The 22036-nt window shown below is 32.0% G+C and overlaps 2 protein-coding genes across 2 annotated transcripts; one reads left to right on the top strand and one right to left on the bottom strand.

The window, feature by feature from the left end:
- Nucleotides 1–1751: 1751 nt before the first annotated feature.
- On the bottom strand, nucleotides 1752–6177 carry LOC114755716 (uncharacterized). Its single transcript, XM_028944582.1, has 6 exons — nucleotides 5797–6177; nucleotides 4426–5379; nucleotides 2526–2942; nucleotides 2238–2442; nucleotides 1972–2156; nucleotides 1752–1888 (listed from the first exon to the last, which is right to left on the bottom strand). The coding sequence occupies exons 2-6, from the start codon at nucleotides 5372–5374 to the stop codon at nucleotides 1752–1754; spliced, it is 1893 nt and encodes a 630-aa protein (XP_028800415.1). The 5' UTR covers nucleotides 5375–5379; nucleotides 5797–6177.
- Nucleotides 6178–17449: 11272 nt separating this feature from the next.
- On the top strand, nucleotides 17450–21155 carry LOC114755721 (patellin-3-like). Its single transcript, XM_028944586.1, has 4 exons — nucleotides 17450–18922; nucleotides 19077–19201; nucleotides 19438–19579; nucleotides 20244–21155. The coding sequence occupies exons 1-4, from the start codon at nucleotides 17573–17575 to the stop codon at nucleotides 20496–20498; spliced, it is 1872 nt and encodes a 623-aa protein (XP_028800419.1). The 5' UTR covers nucleotides 17450–17572; the 3' UTR covers nucleotides 20499–21155.
- Nucleotides 21156–22036: the final 881 nt, after the last annotated feature.

Raw genomic sequence — 22036 nt, forward strand, 5'->3', positions numbered from 1 at the left:
TCTTAATCAAAATCCATAACAAAAAATATATATTTTTGCGTACAAAATATATATTATTATAGAGTGAATAGATAGGACCATTAGTCCATTAAATTTAATATATTTTTGCAGTCAAAATTACCACAACAAAAATCCATCATTTTGTAACCATTGAAATATTCAATAACTTGATCTATAAGTCAAGTAAAATGTAAAATTATTTATTTTTCAATACTTTTTTCTGAATCAAATATATACACTCATGTTATTTTCTGGTATTTTTGAGTCCTTCATATGTTTTCATATAAATTTCACTATTTAGTGAGTCATATGCAAAGACTATAATAATATCTTATAGCCGCATATTTTATTTATACTACCAGACTAATAATGTATGCAAAATTTATTTATCCACCAAAAATTAATATGCCTTATCATAATCTTCATTAGACCTTTGTGAAAATCTTTATTTTTCACATAAATATTTATATATCACATAATAACTTTATATTTCATGTGTTTGGACTACAGGTCCTCAGTTTTCACATATTGAAATAATATTTCCATTGCATCTTTTTCTTTTTCTTTTTTCTTTGGCCAAATTTCTATCTACTTTGTATAACATATCTACATATAGGATCCTCATTTTAATCATGTGATCTCATCATAAAAAATGTTGTCAACAACTTTATCTTTTCAGTTTTATTTTTCTCTTGTAACATAACTTATTAAAATCTTTTTATTACTCTTTAGGGGCCTGAACCTATTCTGGGATTTTTTTTTTTAATTAGTCATGTCTTAGCACCCTTCTAGAATACATGCCTCCTTAATATAACTTTTAAATTTCATGCTCCTTTTTATCTGATATAATTATATTAGAACCGATTAATCTCTCATGCTTCAGGCAAGTTTCATTTTTATTTATACTAATTAGAACATTTTCAGCTGGAATATGAGATTTAATAATACTCATTTAGGTCAGTAATAGCATCTGATAGATATTTTGTAATATCTTATAAATGCATTCTTTGATGAACTTTTAGTTCATACTACCATATATTTGATAATCCACACTTGATAATAAGAATGCATTTTGTATGTTATCTTTTCCAACTACTCAATTTCTCCCCCTCATGATGGGAAAATTTTGTCGAATGACAATCAATTAATTATGCAGTATAAGTCTATTAAATCTATTTGTTTCATTTTTCATTTCATTTAGAGATCAGAAGGAAGTTCTTACTCAACATATATCCCAACTTTATTTAAATATCTATTTATGTGCATTGTGGTGGCTGATAGTAATAAATATTGCACATTTAAACTTCTAAGATAGAAATATTTGGCTAATGACAAAAACCAATTTTATTGGGAGAATTTGTTGGCTTGATATGTATAAGTGTTATAAAATATCAAACCAAATATGCCAACACATAAATGAAAAATCTTGTTCTCAAAAGTATTGATCTAACTACTCCTAGAGGCTTTAATAAATTATTCTGCTTGATCATTCTATTAAGCAGCCTTTTCAATAATTTTCCAAGGAACAAAAAATCGGACCAGAGACTAAACCGGTCGAGACAGTGGGTCAAGGGTCACTGGTTGGACCGGGGTCGGACCGGTCATATTAAAATAATATAATTTAATTTATAACATTAAAATAGAACAAAATTTATAAATAATAATTAGTTGAAAAAAGATAAAAAATTACAAAAGTAGTTTAAATATTTCATTGTACCAAGCAAACATTAATAAACTACATATCTTCATCGCTATGGAAAATCAAAATCATCATTAAGGTCATTGGCAATGGCATGGACCAAGACATCAACAGTTGGACAAGGAACAATAGGAGTGACAACATCATCATGCAAAGGTGGAGGATCAGCAATATCCATATCTTCATCACCTATGTAAGACAATAAGCAATATTAATGATTATGCAAATAATTATATTCATCTAAGAATAGAGTGTTAATTATATATATAAACCTTCGTTATCCCTCTCAAGAGTTGTTGAATTTGCAATGCTTTCATTGTTAATGACACTTTCAAGTGTAGCCACATCTCTATCATCAAACTCTGGAGTGGGATCTTCTTCAGCCACCCAAAAGTCCACCATGTCAATATTTTCATAGTCAATTGGATCATAACTTTTCTTCTTTTTCAATGTACTCCTTTAATGACAAGTAAAACTTCAATTAAACATAAATCAATTAAAATAAAAGACTAAAAGTATTCATTATTTTCAAGATTACCTATGCTTCAACCGCAGATTGTAGTTTGTGAACACCAAATCATTTAACCTCTTATGTTCCAATCTGTTTCTTCTTTTTGTGTGAATTCTTTCAAACAAACTCCAATTCCTCTCACAACCAGAAGAAGCAGAAGTTTGACTAAGAATACGCATTGCAACACGCTGCAATTCTGGAATTGAACAACCATAATATGTCCACCATTCATCTACATAATAAAATACATTTAGTATACAATAGTATAAGAATTAGTAAATAACTATGAATATACTATAAAGTATTAACACTTACAAGGGTCTAATTTTTGTGCAGCTTTTTGACATGAGGGTCTACTAAAAGATTCCTTGCTTTCACGATAAGTAGTTGCTTGTTTCATTACCAGAAAGCCATCAACATCTTCATTTGAGTAAGACTCCACCACATCAATCAACGCCATCATTAACTTTGACTTACTAGGACAGTCTGGATCATATGTGATTGCAGGATTCAACAAATATGATGCTGCATGAAGATTAGTCTTCAAATGCCTGTCCCATCGAGCTTGAATGATGCTTGTGTAGGGCTTATACAACTCCTTGTTCCTTTTAAACATCTCTTTAATCGCCACTTTTGCCCTTCGCATGCCTTCATGAACATAAGGCAATGAAGGCTTCTCATCTGAATCCACAATTCTCAACAACTTTATGAGAGGCGACACAATCTTCACAACTTGATAACAATCATTCCAAAACCGATTATCTAATATGAGGGCACTAAAAATTTTTCCTGCCTCAGTCTTGGATAATTTGTGATCCACAAAATGCTTATCAACAACTAGAGCTTGCAAGTCATTTTTGTGCATATATATACTATGCAACGTAATAAATGTAGTAGCAAATCTTGTGGCACCAGGACGTACAATTTCTTTCCAACTCGGTCTTTTCCTCAACCATGAGAGGAAAACCATATGGTTGTATGCAAAAATTGTTATCTTTGAGGCTTTTGATCAAGGAACAAAAAACCGGACCGGATATTAAACCGGTTGAGACAGTGGGTCAAGGGTTACTGGTCGAACCGAGGTTGAACTGGGGTCGGACCGGTCATATTAAAATAATATAATTTAATTCATAATATTAAAATAAAACAAAATTCATGAATAATAATCACTAAAAAAAATATAAGAAGCAACAAAAATAGTTTAAATATTTAATAGTAATAAGCAAACATTCATAATTTGAACTCTTCTTATGCGATTTGAATTTAAACTCGCAGATAACTATCTGTTGGGAATAGAAATGAAAAGGGAAAAAGGCAAAAGTGATCAATACGTGGAAGAATTGCACATAGAGACAGGATAAGCACCACTCTGTCAAATCTCTACAATGCTTGGTGTTTCGCAATTCTCAGAGGCGTTGAAACTTCCTTCCCTCCCTCTCTCTCTCTCTCTCTCTCTCTCACCAACCTACCTTCCCCATTCCAAATCATTCATGCTCGCTCTAGTTTCCTCAACTTCTTGTTCGCAATTTTTTTATTATTTTTTATTCCATTAATGTCCTTCCTCCTTCAATCTCCATGTTTCTCTGTGCATAGAAGGAAACAGAGTTGAGCTGTGATTTTTTTTTCTTTTTTTGTTCAATTTGCTGTTGAAATCACCAGAGGAGGGAGAAAATTTGTTCTCCTGAATGGCCGGCCAGAAATCCTACACATGAGAACATTTAGGTTTATGTACATTGTGACCTTCAATGTTCGTTGCAGGGATTTCTGGTCAAGGTTTTAGCATTTTTGAGGAGGCGATTTGGTTTTACTGTTTTAGGGAGGGAGGCGAGGCGCGAGCTGGAGGAACGAGGAGTCAGATTCACGGGAGGGTTTTTTTTTTTTTAACTCAACAACGTCGTTTTTGCGGTTTTGCCAGACAAAAACAAAAGAACCGACCAACCGGCTTTGCCCGGTTCTACACTGGTTTAACCGGTTCAACCAGTTTTTTACCGGTTTGTTTAGCTCCCGGTCCATTTATCGAACCAGATCGGACTGCAGACCGGTTCACCGGTTTTCCGGTCGAACCGGCCGGTCCGGTCCGGTTTTTTTTTCCTTGCTTTTGATGCAAGGTCTGACACATGAGGCATGCTGGAAAAGTCTTTCAATACAAGATTCAAACAATGAGCAGCACAAGGCGACCAATAAATATTTTTATACTTTTCCTTAATCAGCCTACCACATGCTACATAATTGGCTGCATTGTCAGTCACTACATAGACAATGTTCTTAGGACCAACCCACTCAATGACTTCACAGAATAGAGTAAATAGAGTTTTGGCATCTTTGACTAAATCTGATGCATCAACAGACTTCACAAACACCATACCATGTGTAGAATACACCAAAAAGTTTATCAAAGTCCGTTGTCTAATGTCAGTCCATCCATCAGCCATGAGTGTGCAACCGTTGTTTTTCCATTTAGCTCGATGGCTCTCAATGAGTAACTGACATTCTTTTCTCCAATCACTCAATAAATTAGTTTTGAAATCATAAGCACTAGGAGCTTTAAACCCAGGCCCAATTGAAGCAATACCATCCACAGCTTTTTGAAATAAAGGGCAATCAAATGCCTTGAATGGAATACAGTTTACAATGGCCCATTCAGCAATCAACATTTTCACATTGTGTTTTGCTTCTTTAGTTGCTAATGCACTTTTAATGCCTGGTTGGGAATCAGGAGCTGTCCTAGGAGCAAAGTAATTGTCCAAACTCCCAGGAGCTCTCCTCTTCGTCCCACTACTCATAGTAATTGGAGAATCAACGTGGGTTTCTTCTAGGTCCTCATCTATGTTTTCAACAGCCTTTTTCTTTGAACATTCTTTCAAAGACTCTATCATTCTATGACACACATCATGTGAAACTTTTTTGCATGAAGCTATTTGACCAGTAACACCAGCAAGATGTTGTTTCATTCTGTTTATCCCACCTCCTCTATAATTATTACCACAAAAAAGACATGTATATATAGTTTGTGTCCCCTCTTTTTTGTAGGCAACATGTGCCCATGCAGGATCAGATTTACCACGCAATGAAGAAGTCAGGGTGGGAGAAGAGGTTTCGTTATTAGGAGTGGAAGATTGAGTGACATTTTCATTTCCAGAACTTTGATTGTTTGGAATATCCATAACTGCTATTAAATAACAAATCAAAAATTAATAAAAATGATCAAACACAAACAATAGAGCCACAAGCTTCAGCCTTTCAGGAACCACTTCAAAACACAAATTTGGAATATGCAATGAAAGGCAGAACTAGAATTAGGAACACAAGTACACAACATCAATATTCAGTTAAAGGCAGAACCAGAATATCAACCAACACAACATCATTATTCAGTGAAACGCACAACCAGAATTAGGATCAGTCCACAATATTTCCAATCATCATATTAATCCATAGAATGGCAGAAGCAAAACTACCGGTCGGTCCACAACATTAAGATCAGCCAACATGCCAAAATACTTCTAACATTGTTTATTTGTTCTAATTTCACTTCTGTTCAGCAGAGCAATCAGTGAATAAAATCAATTAATGAATAGTTAAGTACCGGTATTTAATCGGAGGCAGCGGCGCAGAGCAACCCGTGACCACCAAACTCAACGAGCAGAGGCGCAGAGCAACCCACCGGCACCGCTTCTCCACTCTCCACGGCAAATCAACGGCGCAGGGACACCGGTCGACCACTCAATGAGCAGAATATGCCGAATACGGACACCGATCGACCACCAAACTCAACGAGCAGAGCAACCCACCGGCACCGCTTCTCCACTCTTCACGGCAAATCGGCGGCGCAGGGACATCGGTCGACCACCGAACCAATCTCAACGAAGAAGGAAATGCCGAATACGGACCCTAGACCACCGCGCCTCCACCTCCACCACAAGTCGACCAACCCACCGGCACCGCTGTCTCCACTCTCCACGGCAAGTCGACGGCGCTGCAAGGGAGAATGGCCAGACGCTCAAACTCAGATACTCAGCGAAATGATGGACGATGGGAATGGGGGAAGGGATCTGCGATGTGCGATTTGCTCACAGAGCCAGGACGAAGGAGGGAATGGGGGAAGGGAACCGGGCATTCGACCGATCGGTTGAGTACTTGAGTGTAGGATCGAAGTTTTTTTTTTTTAATATGATACGACGTCGTTTTGGGCAGTTTGAGGGGAAAAATATATAACCAGTCAACCCCCCAAACCGGGCGGTTGACCTGTTTACGACCGGTTTATTACCGGTTCACTTGGTGACCGGTTTTCTTGTTAAACCAGACCGGACTTTGGACCGGTTCACCGGTTCACCGGTTGAACCGGCCGGTCCGGTCCGGTTTTTTTTTCATTGTAATTTTCTAATAAATATATGATAATCATTCAAAAGTTAAGTTATAATCCTACTAATGTTTCCAATAGAAATTTTCTTGATCGCATTTTTCTGGAAATGTGAACTCAACATATATAATGATTTATTTAATTAGTCTCGTAAATATCAGGTTGCAACCTAATAATAACACATGTAACTATCTTATAGATACATTTATCAAATTTATTGAATACTTATATGGTTTACATGCTATTTGTATGGGCCCATATATCTTTATTTGATATATTTTTCAGAAATGTAGAGGTTCATTCCACATCATAACTAATGATATCAACATAATCAATTTTGAAACTATATGAACTCTTGAATCATATAATATGTTGTCTATTCATGAGGAATCTTCTAGTTCTTCAATGTATGTCAATAATAATCACCAATGATTTGTTACATCATATATATGATTCATGATGATAAAACAAGACACATCAACTATAAATCTAATTGGATAAGTAAACTTCTGATTTACTGTAACAAGTTTCTTATATAAGTAAAATTCTATCTAACTTCAACTCACACTAGTATTAATTCAATTGGGCTATTACTTTTTAGACCTTTTGGAGAATTAAAGTTTTGATGTAAATCAATGGGTTATATTTTTCACTATCAATTCTTAGTCTGTCCATAAAAAATTTGTATTAGTTCTTCAGAAACTATATTAATATTTTTTACACATAGTTCTTCAGGAATTATTTGATTTGAGAAGAATGAGGAGACAAATTCATCTTAATACCATTGTAATACATAATAATGAATAGTTATAAATATCATAAATTTAACTTGCAATGTAAACAGAGTTTACACATGCTATAAAAAATGATTTTGTCTAACAAATCAAGATCAATATCAACTATTTATAATAAATTTTTTCATAAAATTAAATAACTTTCTATTCTTTCAATTCAAATGCGACATAAATATATAATGTTTATTTTTCCTTCAAATGTTGTAGTAAGAATAATTTAATTTGAATATACAAAACCAATTATTCATCATTTAAAAAAAATTAAGGATTAACATACCTATTAACGTTAGAATAGAGAAATATAAATATTTAATTTTTTATTATGTTATTTCAAAATGTTCAAAACTCTAAATGATATTTGAACTAATCCAACATCCATAAAATTTTCTTAAAATTATAATTATCATTTGCACATGCTTAATTTTTTTCATAAGCAAACTCATATAATTGAAAAGAACATAAAATGTAAATGATCTTTTAAAATAAATTTTTTGAGAATAAAGTGTAAAATTGAATGTATTGTTCAAAATTTTTCAACAATAATCAAGATATCATACACCATTTATTTAATTTGCAATACTCAAAATATGTCATTTGGAAAAACACTTGCATGTTATATGAATTCTTAATTTTTCTTTCTCAACTAATTTCTTATTTAGTCAAACTTAAAATAACTTCAAATGCTTATAATAAAATGTATTGTGAAACTATAATAAATCATTCAAACTAAGATCATACGAATAGTATATAAATGAACAAAATATGAATAATATACCATGTCTTTAATTTACACATAAGTAGCACAATAAAATATCAATATCATAGTATGACCATTTTTTAGGCTATTCTATTAATATAAAAATTATATTCATATTTCTATTCTTAAGTATGCAAATAAATCAGCACAATTACCAATAATTACTTTTTTGGTATATTTTGTTTCATACCACTCTTGAAATATTTATCAATATCTTAATATCAAAGATTTATAATAATATGTTTTTACCAATCAATTACAAGAAATTTAAAGTAACATCTTATAGCCTTTTGGGCTTATGGTTATATTTTTCAACTCTTACTAATTTGAGCATATGTCTTCACAAGACATTGTTTTGGGCATAATAAATATGTTTAATACTTTTCATAATATCTTTTGATCTTTTTGTTTCACAACCAATTTTAACATTCACCTTCAGTGGATTGGTACATATATTTGTCCATGTGACTTCTGATCATAGTATAACATTTGCTCATAATTGTTTTTTACTATAAAGGTATCATTATCTTCTTAATTACAATTCAATAGTCAAGACCAAAGATTATTGCACTTTAATTATTAATTCCACCGATACAACGTGGTTATATTCTTTATCATTCTTATTAACATGTTCCTTTCTTTCAATAGTACACAATTAATTCTTCCAAACATCGGGTTTCAGGACTATAACAAAGATATTTCAAATAAAACTCTTTTATATCATTTGATGTTTGGACCATTAGCCTTTAGGACTTTGATATTTGTCACCATGTAACCTTTAGAGATTTGATATTTGTCACCATTATTAGACCATAAAAAATGGCATAGATTTCTCTTTTCATGCTATTTAAAGGCACCCATAGTATTCTTTGACAGAAGAACCATTACAAAAGTGATATGACTTCTGGTCATCTAATCACATGATCAAAAGCATTATTGCTTCTAGCCATTCAATAAAATGAAATTAAAATAATATTATAATGAAATAAATTAAATAAATTCAAATTCATAATCAAATAAATCCAAATGTAAATAACATTATATAATCATATATATAATACTGTGATAGATATAAAACGACATAATATAAACCAAACATATATATGTAAACAAACAATCGAACAAGAAATATTGAAAAAATAAATAAAATAAATAACACAATATCACAATGGGGAGATAGCAGAATTAAAATGTATGCTTTGAAGATTTGAGGTATAAGTCTGTTGTAAATCAATATATTCTTATAGTATATGATAATACTTTTTACTAACTTCTCTTTGCTCAATTATTCTTTTTATCTTATTATCATGTGTAATTTTAATTTTCTATATATTTGCTTTATATTATGTTATTTTTTATGTTATTTATTAATTTGTTATGAAAAATAAGAAAAGTACCAAGATTGAGATGAGGGAGATGGAGAAAATAAGAGGAAATTGGAGGAGAAATTAAAGAGGAGTTCTTATTCACTTTATTATCTCAAATGTGTGTACATCATCTCCTATTTATAAGATCCCAATATTGAAGACTAACCTAAAGAGTTACAAGTACATAAATAAGGGAATTAAGCAACATAATTGTACAATTGGAGGCTATAGGAAATAAATACAAGAACCCTTCAATTTGGGAGTTATAAGATATAATGCTATTAACCATGAGAAGGAATCCCAAAAAGCTAAGGAGTTATGAACATCCACACAACATAATATTTATAAAATACACCAAGTAATTTAAAAATAATCCATATTTAGGATAGGAGGTACGTATTTGGTCCTTAGCATATGATCCAATTAACTAATTTAAGTAGATAAAAGATGTTAATTAAATTAGTTAATTATAAATGTTAAACAAGATATTTGCTTCTGGTCATAAATCTCTTAACTCATTTTGTCTTTTAAAATTATAATTTTTTAAAATATCATTGCCGATTTTGCGTAAATAGTAAGCGAATTTCCATTAAGAATAATTTTTTTGGGCCAACATTCTATCAAAAGTAATTGTGCCTTATAAATACATGACTAGAAAGGTATTCTAAGAAAACAAAGCATATTTCTTAAAAATAATTAACTTAATTTTTTTAAAAATAAAAAACAATTTTACTACTAACCAATGAAAAAAAAAAATCAAACCAGACCGGTCAATTTAACTGGAAAACTGGTGAACCGATCTGTGGTCCAGTCTGGTTTAAGTCCTAAACTGGCCCAGAATCAAACCGGCATAAACCGGGTAACCTGCCGGTTGAAGTGGGTTACCCGGTTTAATTTTTTTAATCTTTCACATTACAAAAACGATGTCGTGTAATTAATTAAAAAAAGAAATAGTCGAAGTCGAATGAAAGCCTCTCCCCAGTCATTCATTCAGTCATTCGATGTGTTCTCTTTTCCTCCCCAAATCTGAAATCCCTAGCATCTTAGCGGCAGCTTGTCATCTTCAATTATCAATCTTCACTTCGTTGCCCCAATCCTTCAATCGCTGGCCGGATATTTTTGCTTTATCACTGGCAATCTTCAACCTTCAATCTTCACGGTTGCAACTCGCAAGTCGCCTGTTCTGTTCTTTAATCCTAGTCACAAGTCGTCTTATTCTTCACGGTCATAGACTCAAAGATTCCACTTTCTCCTTCTACCTGTGAGATAACAAATCATCTCTGTGATTTTGGCGCTTTCAGGTGCCATTTTTGTAAGATTCCGGCAATAAGTATATGTTCTCACTCATGAGAGAGAATAATAGGCTTTGTTCTATGGATATATGGATTAGGTGCAGAATAGAAGTAGAGATAAGTTCGAATGAAGCAATAATTAAAGGAAAAGCCAATGAAGAAAATTTTAAGAGGTTTTCGCCATTATCCTTCAATTGAACAAATTCTTCAAGCACAAAAGTATCAGACTAGTTAGCATATCAATTAGCATGATATTTCCGATCTTTATTTTTAACTTTTTGAAATAGAGAATGTTTGTAAAAACTTGTTGAAGAACACAATATAACTCTACTAATTTCATTTTCACAAACCTTTGAAAGTGCAGTCCGATTATGGAAAGGGAGAAAACGAAAAACTCTGATGTCTGAATATTAAAGCTATTAAATTATATTATTTTAATATGACTAGTCTGATCCCAATCTGATCATAGTCTGACCAGTAACCCTTGACCCAATGCCTCGACCGGTTTAATTCCCAGTCCATTTTTTTGTTCGTTGCTACTAACTAAATAAAACAATAGATATACGCTAAGTAATTTAAAAATAATCCATATTTAGAATAGGAGGTACTGATGTGATTCTTAATTTATGATCTAACTAACTAATTTAAGTAGATTAAGAACGTTAGTTAAATTAGTTAATTATAAATGCTAAACAAGATATTTGCTTCTGGTCATAAATATCTTAATTTATTTTATCTTTTAAATTTATAATTTTTTTAAAGCGAATTTCTATCAAGAGTAACTTCTTTTTTTTGCCAACATTCTATCGAGAGTAATTGTGCCTTATAAATATATGACTAGAAAGGTATTCTAAGAAAACAAAGCACATTCCTTAAAAGTAACTAACTTAAATTTTTTTAAATAAAAAAAAATTTCACCACTAACTAAATAAAATAATAGATAAAAAAAGTTTCAACAGCTAACCTACTTGTACAAACTTAAATTAATTTTTGTAATATTTATAAATTAGTAACTTTCACTACCTCATATTTTAAATATAAATTCTAATTTGTAGTTCTTAATATAAGGTGAGAGGGATTTCTATTATGTGCTAGTAGGTACATCGCGTTCTTTTTCTTTTTGTTTTTTTTTTCCCCTTCTGCCGCACCAATATGTTTAGCAAACAGGTTAGTATCATGTTCCTCCAAGCATACTGCAGGCTAAGGATTAATTAGCATTATTAATAATTCCAATGTTTTCATCGTAAGCAACTAGCAGCCTCTTGTGACCTTCGCAGCGTTCCCGCCTTCACTCCCAATTCCAAAGTAACACACTTATGTTTTTAAAGGGAGATTAGATAAGGCTATTCATATACTTTTCGTTGACTAATTTAAATAGATTAAGGTAATTGATTAAGTTAGTTATTTGTAATAAATAAATGTTATTTTTTAAAAATATTCTCACTAATCAAGTGTCATTTGATAAAATATTTAATATGTACAACTACTATAAAGACTATCTTGAAAAAATAGATAAAAAGTGGATTGGAGTTTTATACTTAAAACCAAATTAAAAGTCAAACTATCTCTTATATTAAGAACAAGAGTTAATATAATTTTATTTTATGATCTTAATTGGCTAAACTAAGGAGATTATTAAATGAAGGTGACAAATTAAATCAATATTGTATCTAATATCGAATCACATTTATCAACTTTGTTGTATATTTAATACCCGAGGAAATAATTGTTTAAAAAAGAAAAATTTTTAGTCAAGTTATTTATATTCAATATATTAAGTTTTCTGATAACATATAGTCAAAGTTGTCAAATTCACGAGTTTGAGCAAGCCTGTGATAAGAATATAAATTCATATTGTAAACTCCAATTATAAACTTATCAGAATTTATTTTTATTAATAAATTGATATTAAAAGTATACAATTAAATAATTAAAATATAAAAGATAATAACAATTTTTGTTAAATATATTTTAAATTCAAATACTTGAAATTAAATTCATTGACATTGACAATTTACCATATTCAATAAAGAAATTCCGATGAAATTCATATATAAAGTCAATAAATATAAATAAATTTAAAAATTTAGCACTAGTTTAAAAGTGAGTTGATACGATTTTGTAAGTTAAAAAATGTAAAAACAATAAACTCGATAAGTGAACTCGTAAGTGTAACAAGTTTACAACTAGCACGAGTCTAAAAGTGAGTCGATATGATTTTGTAAGTAGAAAACATTAAAACGTTAAACTCAGAATGTCAACTTATGAGTTTGACAAGAATGCATATAGCCATATGTTTTTTTTTTCCTGGTTTCATGTGAATTTATATTAGATATTATTAAGTGCTACTCCTCCGGTCTTTAATATAAGACCCATTTAACTAATTTGATTAGATTAAAGAAGTTAGGTAAGTTAGTTAATTATAAGAAAAGTGACACATTTTTCCTAAAACACCATAATTATTTTTCTTAATACCTCATCTCCCTCTTTTACTTGATTATGGTTGAGGGAGTATCCACAGAGGTAATTTAGAGAAAATTGATAAATATGAGAAATTGGTCTTATATTTAGGACCAAAACTAACTCAACAATTGGGTCATATATTAAGGATTGGAGGAGTAATAATTTGATGTACCATAAGTATTGTCCTCTAAAAAATTACCACGGAGACATACTATTTCTAATGATCACGCATATAACAAGAGCCCCGCCTTGCAATTAGTGATCTTTCACTTAAACAAAGCAATTTATTCATCTTAAAAAAAGATTGGGAAGACCGCAGGCCAATACCATCAAATAGAATGTCTTGCATGCACCATTCCTCGCCTATTCACTTTCTTACTCGTCTTTTCACTTCTCCATAATTTATATGATTGTTCTGCGTTTTTTTTTCTGGTCTGTTTTATAAAACCCCTATTTTATGTCTAAACTTGGATTTTATTTTGATTTTGGTCATTAAAATTTGAAATACTATTTTCAATACTTAATATAAAAACTAGTTTGATATTCAACTTGGTCCTAAATATAAGAATCCAATTTACTTTTTCTCTCATATTTATCTACTTTTTTAAATTAGTCCTTATAGTAAAATGATAGTTTTAACTAATACAGATGATTAGTAAGGGTATAATAGGAAAGACAATACCTATGTATTATTAATAACTAACTTAATTAATTTTTTTAATATCTTCAAATTAGTTAATTGGGTTTTATATTAAGGACTAGAGGTAATATGTGATTTTAGTTCTTGAAACCTTATTTCAACAAAAAAACAGTGTCCTGGTTTTAAAAAAAAAACCCAAACTAGTGTTGGAGTTAAAAAAATCTATAAGAGAATACTAAGCCTATTCGTATTATTGACTTTGTAACATCTTTTTCTTTTCATTATCAGAAAAAAAGAGAATTGTAAACCTATACTACCTCAGATTCTTATTAGAAGAGCTAGATAACTAATTTGTGATATTAAAAAAATTAGTTAAGTTAGTTATTTATAATAAACATATGTAACTTTTTCTAGAATATCCTAATTAATCATATGTGTTTGAATTAACCATTGATGATAACTTATTAATATGTGCAATCACCATAAAGATTACTTGAGGGCAAAATAAATAAATATTAGAAACAAAAGAGATTGAGGTACTCGCCCAATCATAAATACAAGACTAAGTACATTGCAAAACAGATCTTATATAATTGATTCTCTATCTAACTCTTATATTTAAGATAAGATATCGAAGAGATATCAATCACCTTGTGAAGGGTGTGGTGTTTTTACATTTTGATGGAAAAAAAATATATCACTTTTGATTCTTAATATAAGATATAATTGACTAATTTGAGTAGATTAAGAAAATTTATTGAGTTAGTTATTCGTAATAATTAAGTGTTGTTTTTCCTAAAATATCCTTGCTAATCATATATTACCTCCAGTCGTTTATATAAGAGCTAATTGACTAATTTGAGTAAATTAAGAAAGTTTGTTAAGTTAGTTACTTGTAATAAATATGGGTTATCTTTCTTAAAATACTCTTATTAATCGTATGTATTACTTTAAATTGCCATTTGACAAAACTTTTAACATGTGTAACTATTATAAGGACTACATTGAGAAAAATTGATAAATATAAAAGATAAAGTAAATTGGGATATTATATTTAAGATAAAATTGAAAGTCAAAATAGCTTTTATACTAAAGACCGGAGGTAACATTAACTAAAATTACCATTTGATTGAACATTTAATATATATAACTTCTATAAGGACTATTTTAAAATAAATAAATAAATATAAAAGATAAAATAAATTAGATCTTATATTTAAAATTAAATTAAAAGTCAAATTAATTTTTATATTAGAAACATAATTGACTGATGATTTTTAAACTGCGAAACAAGAAAAGGGAAATTGTGAGGTAATTGTATTACATAAATAATATCACTTTTCTCCATTCAGAAAAAATAATACCCCTGATCTGGTTTCTTACCATTTGCCGGTTGAGGGGTTACCGATACGGTCGAGAAGATTATGATCCCGTGACAGGCTGTGAGGGAAAGAAATAATTGTTAGGCAATATGCTTTCACATTAGCGACGTACGAGGTGGTCCACTACAAGTACCAACGGGTTCCTGTGATTTTATTCTCCGTGACAGCTCTGTCATCCGGAGACGTTGTTGTTGTTGGTGCTGATGGTGTTCACATCTAAGATTGTCAATCATTCGTTTATTCCTTTCTCGTTTTATTCCAATCTTAGCTTGCTTGACCGTTGTGTTTGTGAAAGCAAAGGCCGGCCAGAAATAATTATTAATCATTTGTTGGATTTGATTTGATTATCTCTTTTAATTAATCTATATTATATATTATTATTGTAACACACCATTTTATTTTCACTAAATTACTTAATCACTTTTATCAGATAAAACTAATCATTTCCTTGTCCAGCATGAGAATCCTATAAAAATATTAAAATAAAAGTAAATGTTAGTTATGTAAGATAATACTAGTGCCATATGTTATTTATAAATTATGAATAATACAGTTTACATTGACCTATATATTAGAAATGAGTTTTAGATGTAAATTTTTATCTGATTATTTTATCGAAAAATGGTTGATTCATAGGAGCCAATTTTTAATTTATACGATTAGAAAAAATATAGTATTATTTTTTTGTGATATAAACTTACGATTTATATTATTATTTTATTTTATTATTATAAAATTAGATCGTGGTCTAATGTTTTGCATTAAATCATTGATGAGTGATATCATGGAAGGCATATTAAAAAAGCAAAATACTTACACGAAATTTCTTATATCCCTTACCTCAAATTTTCTAATTATATATGACTATGTGTGATTGAAAAACTTAAAAATTTAATGTAATAGATAATTTGATATAAGAAACTTGGCCTAAGCATCTTCTTATTAAAAAACATATTTGTTTTTCAGAATAAAAATGCATTCAGTAGTGGAATCCTATTTTACAGATACATCTTGTATCTTGATCTTTTTTTTGGATATGATCATTACCCTGATGTTACTTTTTTTGTATGGTTATATCTAGCATTATAATCTTTATGGTGCTAGATACACCCCAAGAATATGATGCATTATAAAAAAGAACAGGGTCTTGCAAGCACTTATGCACCTTTACCCTTTTTGTGCTAACTAAAATTTTTTTTGTATCAATCAATTAATTAAGAATAATCAAACTTAACTAATCTTATCATTTACTTCTCATGAAACATTTTTAGAAGATGAACTAAAATTGATATTATTTTGAGAATAAATTAAAAAAATAGAATTTAATATAATAAGTTTATAAATACTAAAAGAGATTATTAATATTATACTCAAACATTACTCTAAAATCAATTTAGCAAGAAATGAAATTGTAACTAATATAGATTTCATGCATTACATGGAATATGTTATTTGACTCACGGAATACATTTTTCATGAATCTTTAATAATATAACTCATTAAAATTTTGATACCATAGACAGATACTTGTTATAGGAAAATAATTTAAATTTTAGATGCAAAATGCAGGATTTTGAACGAAGAAACATTGTTCTTTCTAGGCCAACAGATCAATTTGAACATATACATATATGTATAAAATTTCTCAAAAATTCTATTTTATAACACCTAATTTCATGAATAATATATTGTGCCTAATAACATAAAAATAAGAATTCAATTTATTACATTTTAAATAGGAGAAATAATGTAATAATAATAACAACATATTATAGATATTACAATTATATAAGTATTAATTAGAAATAAAATATTGAAGATATTAATGCGTTTAGTGGCGAATGAAAATGCAATAAATGACTTGATAATTTTAAATTCAAATTTGAACGTATATTTTATTCCAGGGGGAAAGAAGGGGCAGAAAAGGGTAATTATTCCAAGGGGATGTTTGGGTTGAGGTGGGGTGAGTCAGAATATATGAAAATCAAACAAAGGATAGCGGTTTAGAGGTAGAGTGGGTCCCACTAACAAAGTGTTTTTGTATATTACAGCTGGCATACCCGTCCTTACAGTCTGGTCCTTCTCATCATACACACCCACCCACCACCATCCCTTCCTATTCCCCTTCTCTCTGCCTGTCTCTCTCCTGAAACTCTTTTAAGCCCTTTTCTTCACTTTCTCTCACAAGAATCAACAATAAGCACGAAGGCTCAATCCTTCTCTCCCCCCCCCCCCCCTCTGTATCTTTCTATTTCTCTAACCAGTAATAACTTCCATCTGTTCTTCCTTTGATCATCTCTCTTCGACATGGCTGAAGAACCCCAGAAAGCAGCTGAGGAAGTGGCGGCGGCAGTGGCCGAGAAATCTGTTGTTGAAGAGAAAGGGAAAGAGAAAGAGCCCGAGAAGCCGGTCATCGAAGCGCTGCCTGAGAAGCCCATCGCTGAGAGCGAGAAAAAGGAGGAAGCGAAGCCTGCGGGCCCCACTGAGGAAGTTGTTGAGGAGAAGCCTAAGGCCCCGATAGAAGACCGCAAGATCACCCAGTCTGTTTCTTTCAAGGAGGAGACCTATGTGGTTGCCGACCTCCCTGATGCTCAGAAGAAGGCCCTTGATGAGCTGAAACAGCTTGTTCAAGAAGCACTGAACAAGCACGAGTTCACTGCTCCTCCTCCTCCGCCGGCAGCCAAGGAGGAGGAAGAGAAGAAGGCCCCGGAAGTGGTGGCTTCGACGGAGGAGAAGAAGGAGGAAGAGAAACCGGCGGCAGCTGAGGGAAAAGCTGAAGCAGAGCCTCCTAAGGACGTTGCTGCTGTTGAAGAGCCAGCCAAGGTTGAAGCTGAAACAGTTTCTGAAGAGAAAAAGGAAGAGCAGAAGCCTGCATCTGAAACTCCGGTGGTTGAAACTGTCACTGAAGAGAAAAAGGAGGAGGAGAAGCCTGCACCTGAAGCTGCTGTTGCCACGGAGGTGGTTGAGAAAGTTTCTACTGAAGTACAAGATGATTCTAAGACGGTGGAAACAATCAAAGAGACCATAGTTTCAGTCTCTGAGGAGGCAGCACCTGCAACTAAGGATGGTGAGGCCGCTGCTTCGGCATCCGATACGGCAGTGCCAGAAGCAAAAGTGGAGGAGGTCCCTGCGCCGCCTCCACCTCCACCGGAGGAGGTTTCCATCTGGGGAATTCCCCTGCTTGCCGATGAGAGGAGTGATGTGATACTCCTGAAATTCTTGAGAGCAAGGGATTTCAAGGTGAAGGATGCCTTCACGATGATCAAGAACACCGTTCGTTGGCGGAAGGAATTCGGGATCGATGCGCTTGTTGAGGAAGATCTCGGGAACGACTGGGACAAGGTGGTGTTCACTCATGGGTATGACAAAGAAGGCCATCCAGTTTGCTACAACGTGTTTGGTGAGTTCGAGAACAAGGAGTTGTATCAGAACACGTTTTCTGATGAGGAGAAGCGCCTGAAGTTCATCAGATGGAGGATTCAGTTCTTGGAGAAGAGCGTTAGAAAATTTGACTTCGCTCCTACTGGTATTTCTACAATTGTCCAGGTCAATGATCTTAGGAATTCACCTGGCTTGGGTAAGAGGGACCTCCGGCAAGCAACCAATCAGGCCCTTCAATTACTTCAGGATAACTATCCTGAGTTCTTGGCCAAGCAGGTTCTTATTAAATCCCTACTGCATGCTGTTACCTTTAATTTTTCAAACACTCACACATACACACACGTGTATGTATATGTATATATTTGCGAGATGTTTGGTAGCTTTGACTTTATTTGATAGACGTCTGATCTCTGAGTTTTGATTTCTTTAGGTGTTTATCAATGTTCCATGGTGGTACCTGGCCTTTTCAAGGATGATAAGTCCATTCCTGACTCAGAGGACCAAAAGCAAATTTGTATTTGCTGGTCCGTCCAAATCTGCGGAAACCCTTTTCAAGTATGTGATTCCTTCTTTTCCTTTCCCTTTCCCTTTTCATTGTGTGATCATTTATTGGACCTTTCTTATGCTTGACCCTATTTATCTTTTGTTTGTTTGCCAGTCATTGGTCTATGCATTTCGGCCCTTTATTTCCCTTCTTATCTCTGTTATCAGGAATACTATTTTCTTTGGCTTATCGCTTAAATTCAAATGCATCAAAATCTGATGCCTGTTTGACCTTTTCTGTTAAATAGATATATAGCTCCTGAGCATGTGCCTGTCCAGTATGGTGGATTGAGCAGGGAGGGTGACTATGAATTCACGACTGCTGACTCTGTTACTGAGTTTACTATTAAACCATCAACAAAACATATTATTGAATTCCCAGCTTCTGAGGTGAGGAAGAGTGAATTGCTTTATGTATTTTATATTTAAGCTTATAAATGACAATTTTCCTTAGATTTCTTTCATATTGTGGTTTGTTCAATTGTCGTTTCATCATCCCAGGGCGTTTTACATATAACTTGATTGTAGGCTAGGTCACATTCTATGTAGCTTATGAAATTATTATTTAGATATGAATGTTAAAAACAATAGTTTATTTTAAGCTAAATGATACATGGCTTTCTTGATTTTTTGATTAGGCACATACACCGTCAACTTTTACACGTTGACACTAAATCCTGTTAAACTTATGAATATATCGAAACAACACATTATCATTAATTTGTTATTTCATTAACTGAATTGACATTTTTTCGGGTCGCTCTTGAAGTTTTAAAAGTTAAGTGGTGATTGCTAAAAGAGTCTATGAATTTGGTCATAATGTAAGTAAAACTTCTAATATTTAAATGCATAAAACATCACGTAATAGTTATGTGGAAATACAATAAGACCTTGGAACAATTTGAACGAGGTGCTTCAAATCAAAGGAAGACTAACTGAATTCAATCCCAAACTGAATCAGATGAAATATAATTTAGTCTCAGTATAGTTGTCTTAGAAAAATTTCCTCGTGTGCATATACTGGGTTTATGATTTGTAATTGTTGGATATGCAGCCGTGCCATCTGGTTTGGGAACTGAGAGTTGTGGGTTGGGATGTGAGCTATGGTGCTGAATTTGTGCCGAGTGCTGAAGATAGATACACTGTGATAGTACAGAAGAGCCGGAAAATTGGGGTTGTAGATGAAACCATAATCTCTAATGACTTTAAAGCGGGGGAACCTGGCAAGGTTGTGATCACCATTGATAACCAGACATCAAAGAAGAAGAAATTGCTGTACAGGTCCAAGACCAAACCCATCTCTGAGTAAAAAAGCCTTCATTGGAAGGAGAACCTGTAAGGTCTGTGAATTACTATTGATTATTATGGACTGTGTCAAGGGGAAGAAGAATAAGGGCTCTACTATGTATTTCATTTAACATGAAAATTGGGTAGATGGGGAAAGGGATTTATTCTTTTTCTTTTTTTATACAGGGTTATATTTGTTCGTTTGGCTGAAATTAATTTGTTTGGTGTCGGTGGTTGGCATATTTTATTTAGAGTAACTTGTTGTTTTTGCCCCTAGAAAATTTCCAACTTTTCATTTTGGTCCCCTACGATGTAACCATGGAAGACTAGACTTCCAGCCTGGTCTCCCAGAACATAAGATGGAAAACTTGATAGATTGAACTCACAGGGGTTACATTTTAGAGGATTGAATTGAAAAATTAGTCATTGTTCAAGGATAAAGATGACAATTTACTCTTCTATTTACAATTAATTGCTTATCCTAATGCCCTTGGTGGTTAGGGAGGGATAGACAATTGGGGTTTATTTGTATGTATTTGTTTCTGTGGAGTGTGGAGTGAGGAAGAAAGTCTATATTTGTAATATGATATACTCCAGTTCCTGCCTGTAAAGTTTGTATGATTGTGATGATGTATTACTTATTCACTTGGTAAATATTTAAAGCTCATTGTTTCACTTACTTCACGTTAGCCTGTGAATGACATTGAACTCATTAAATTTGCTTTAAATTGATAAAATTTTGGGAGTATTACAATGAGGTCAAGGAAAAAAATTACAAAACAAGTTCTAGAGGTTGTCATTCTTCACTCAGTTTTTTTAGTAATTATTTCTTTCTTGGGATTTGATTGTAATTCTTCTTAAAATTTCTGAACTGTACTTCTATTAATGAAGTTTTCAATGATAGGCAAAAAATAGAGATCCAAATTTAAGCATTAATTATCTTGACAAACTTGATAAATACGCATTAATTATCTTTTCAGAGTATTATGGGCTAAAAGAATTCTTTTAGAAAGTGTCTTGTGACAGAATCTAAAGGGGTACTACCTCCTGTCTTTAATATAAAATTTTATTTGATTTTTATTTTGGTTCTAAATATAAAATCATAATATATTTTGCCTATTATATTTAAATATTTTTTTTAAATTAATTTTTCTAACAATGGTGGTTCTTAACTAATATACTTGATTAGTAAATATATTTTAAAAAAAACGACACTTATTTTTGACAAATAATTAATTTAATTTTTTTTTTAATTTTTTTAAATTAGTCAATTAGTTCTTATAATTAAGATAGGAAACATTATTTATTTATTGATTATTGACTTCGTAGATATCAGCTTTGGGGCGTTAGGTTATAGGTGGTCTATTTGGTAATGCGAATTTGTTGAAAATTATGGGACTGTTATAAGTGCTACTTCCCACAAGATTTATTTCTTAATCGAGCCGTGTTGAGGCGTCTTTGTTGATGAGAGTGTGCTGGCAGCTGGAGAGTCTCCTTCTGCCCATAGTTTCTTGATTCACATTTCTCAAGCCACGTTCGAATCCCCTTTTTGGTGTGAGG

This window comes from Neltuma alba, unplaced genomic scaffold (genome assembly GCF_004799145.2).
Source record: "Neltuma alba isolate B1F8T4 unplaced genomic scaffold, ASM479914v2 tig00010324_pilon, whole genome shotgun sequence".
Lineage (NCBI taxonomy): Eukaryota > Viridiplantae > Streptophyta > Magnoliopsida > Fabales > Fabaceae > Neltuma > Neltuma alba.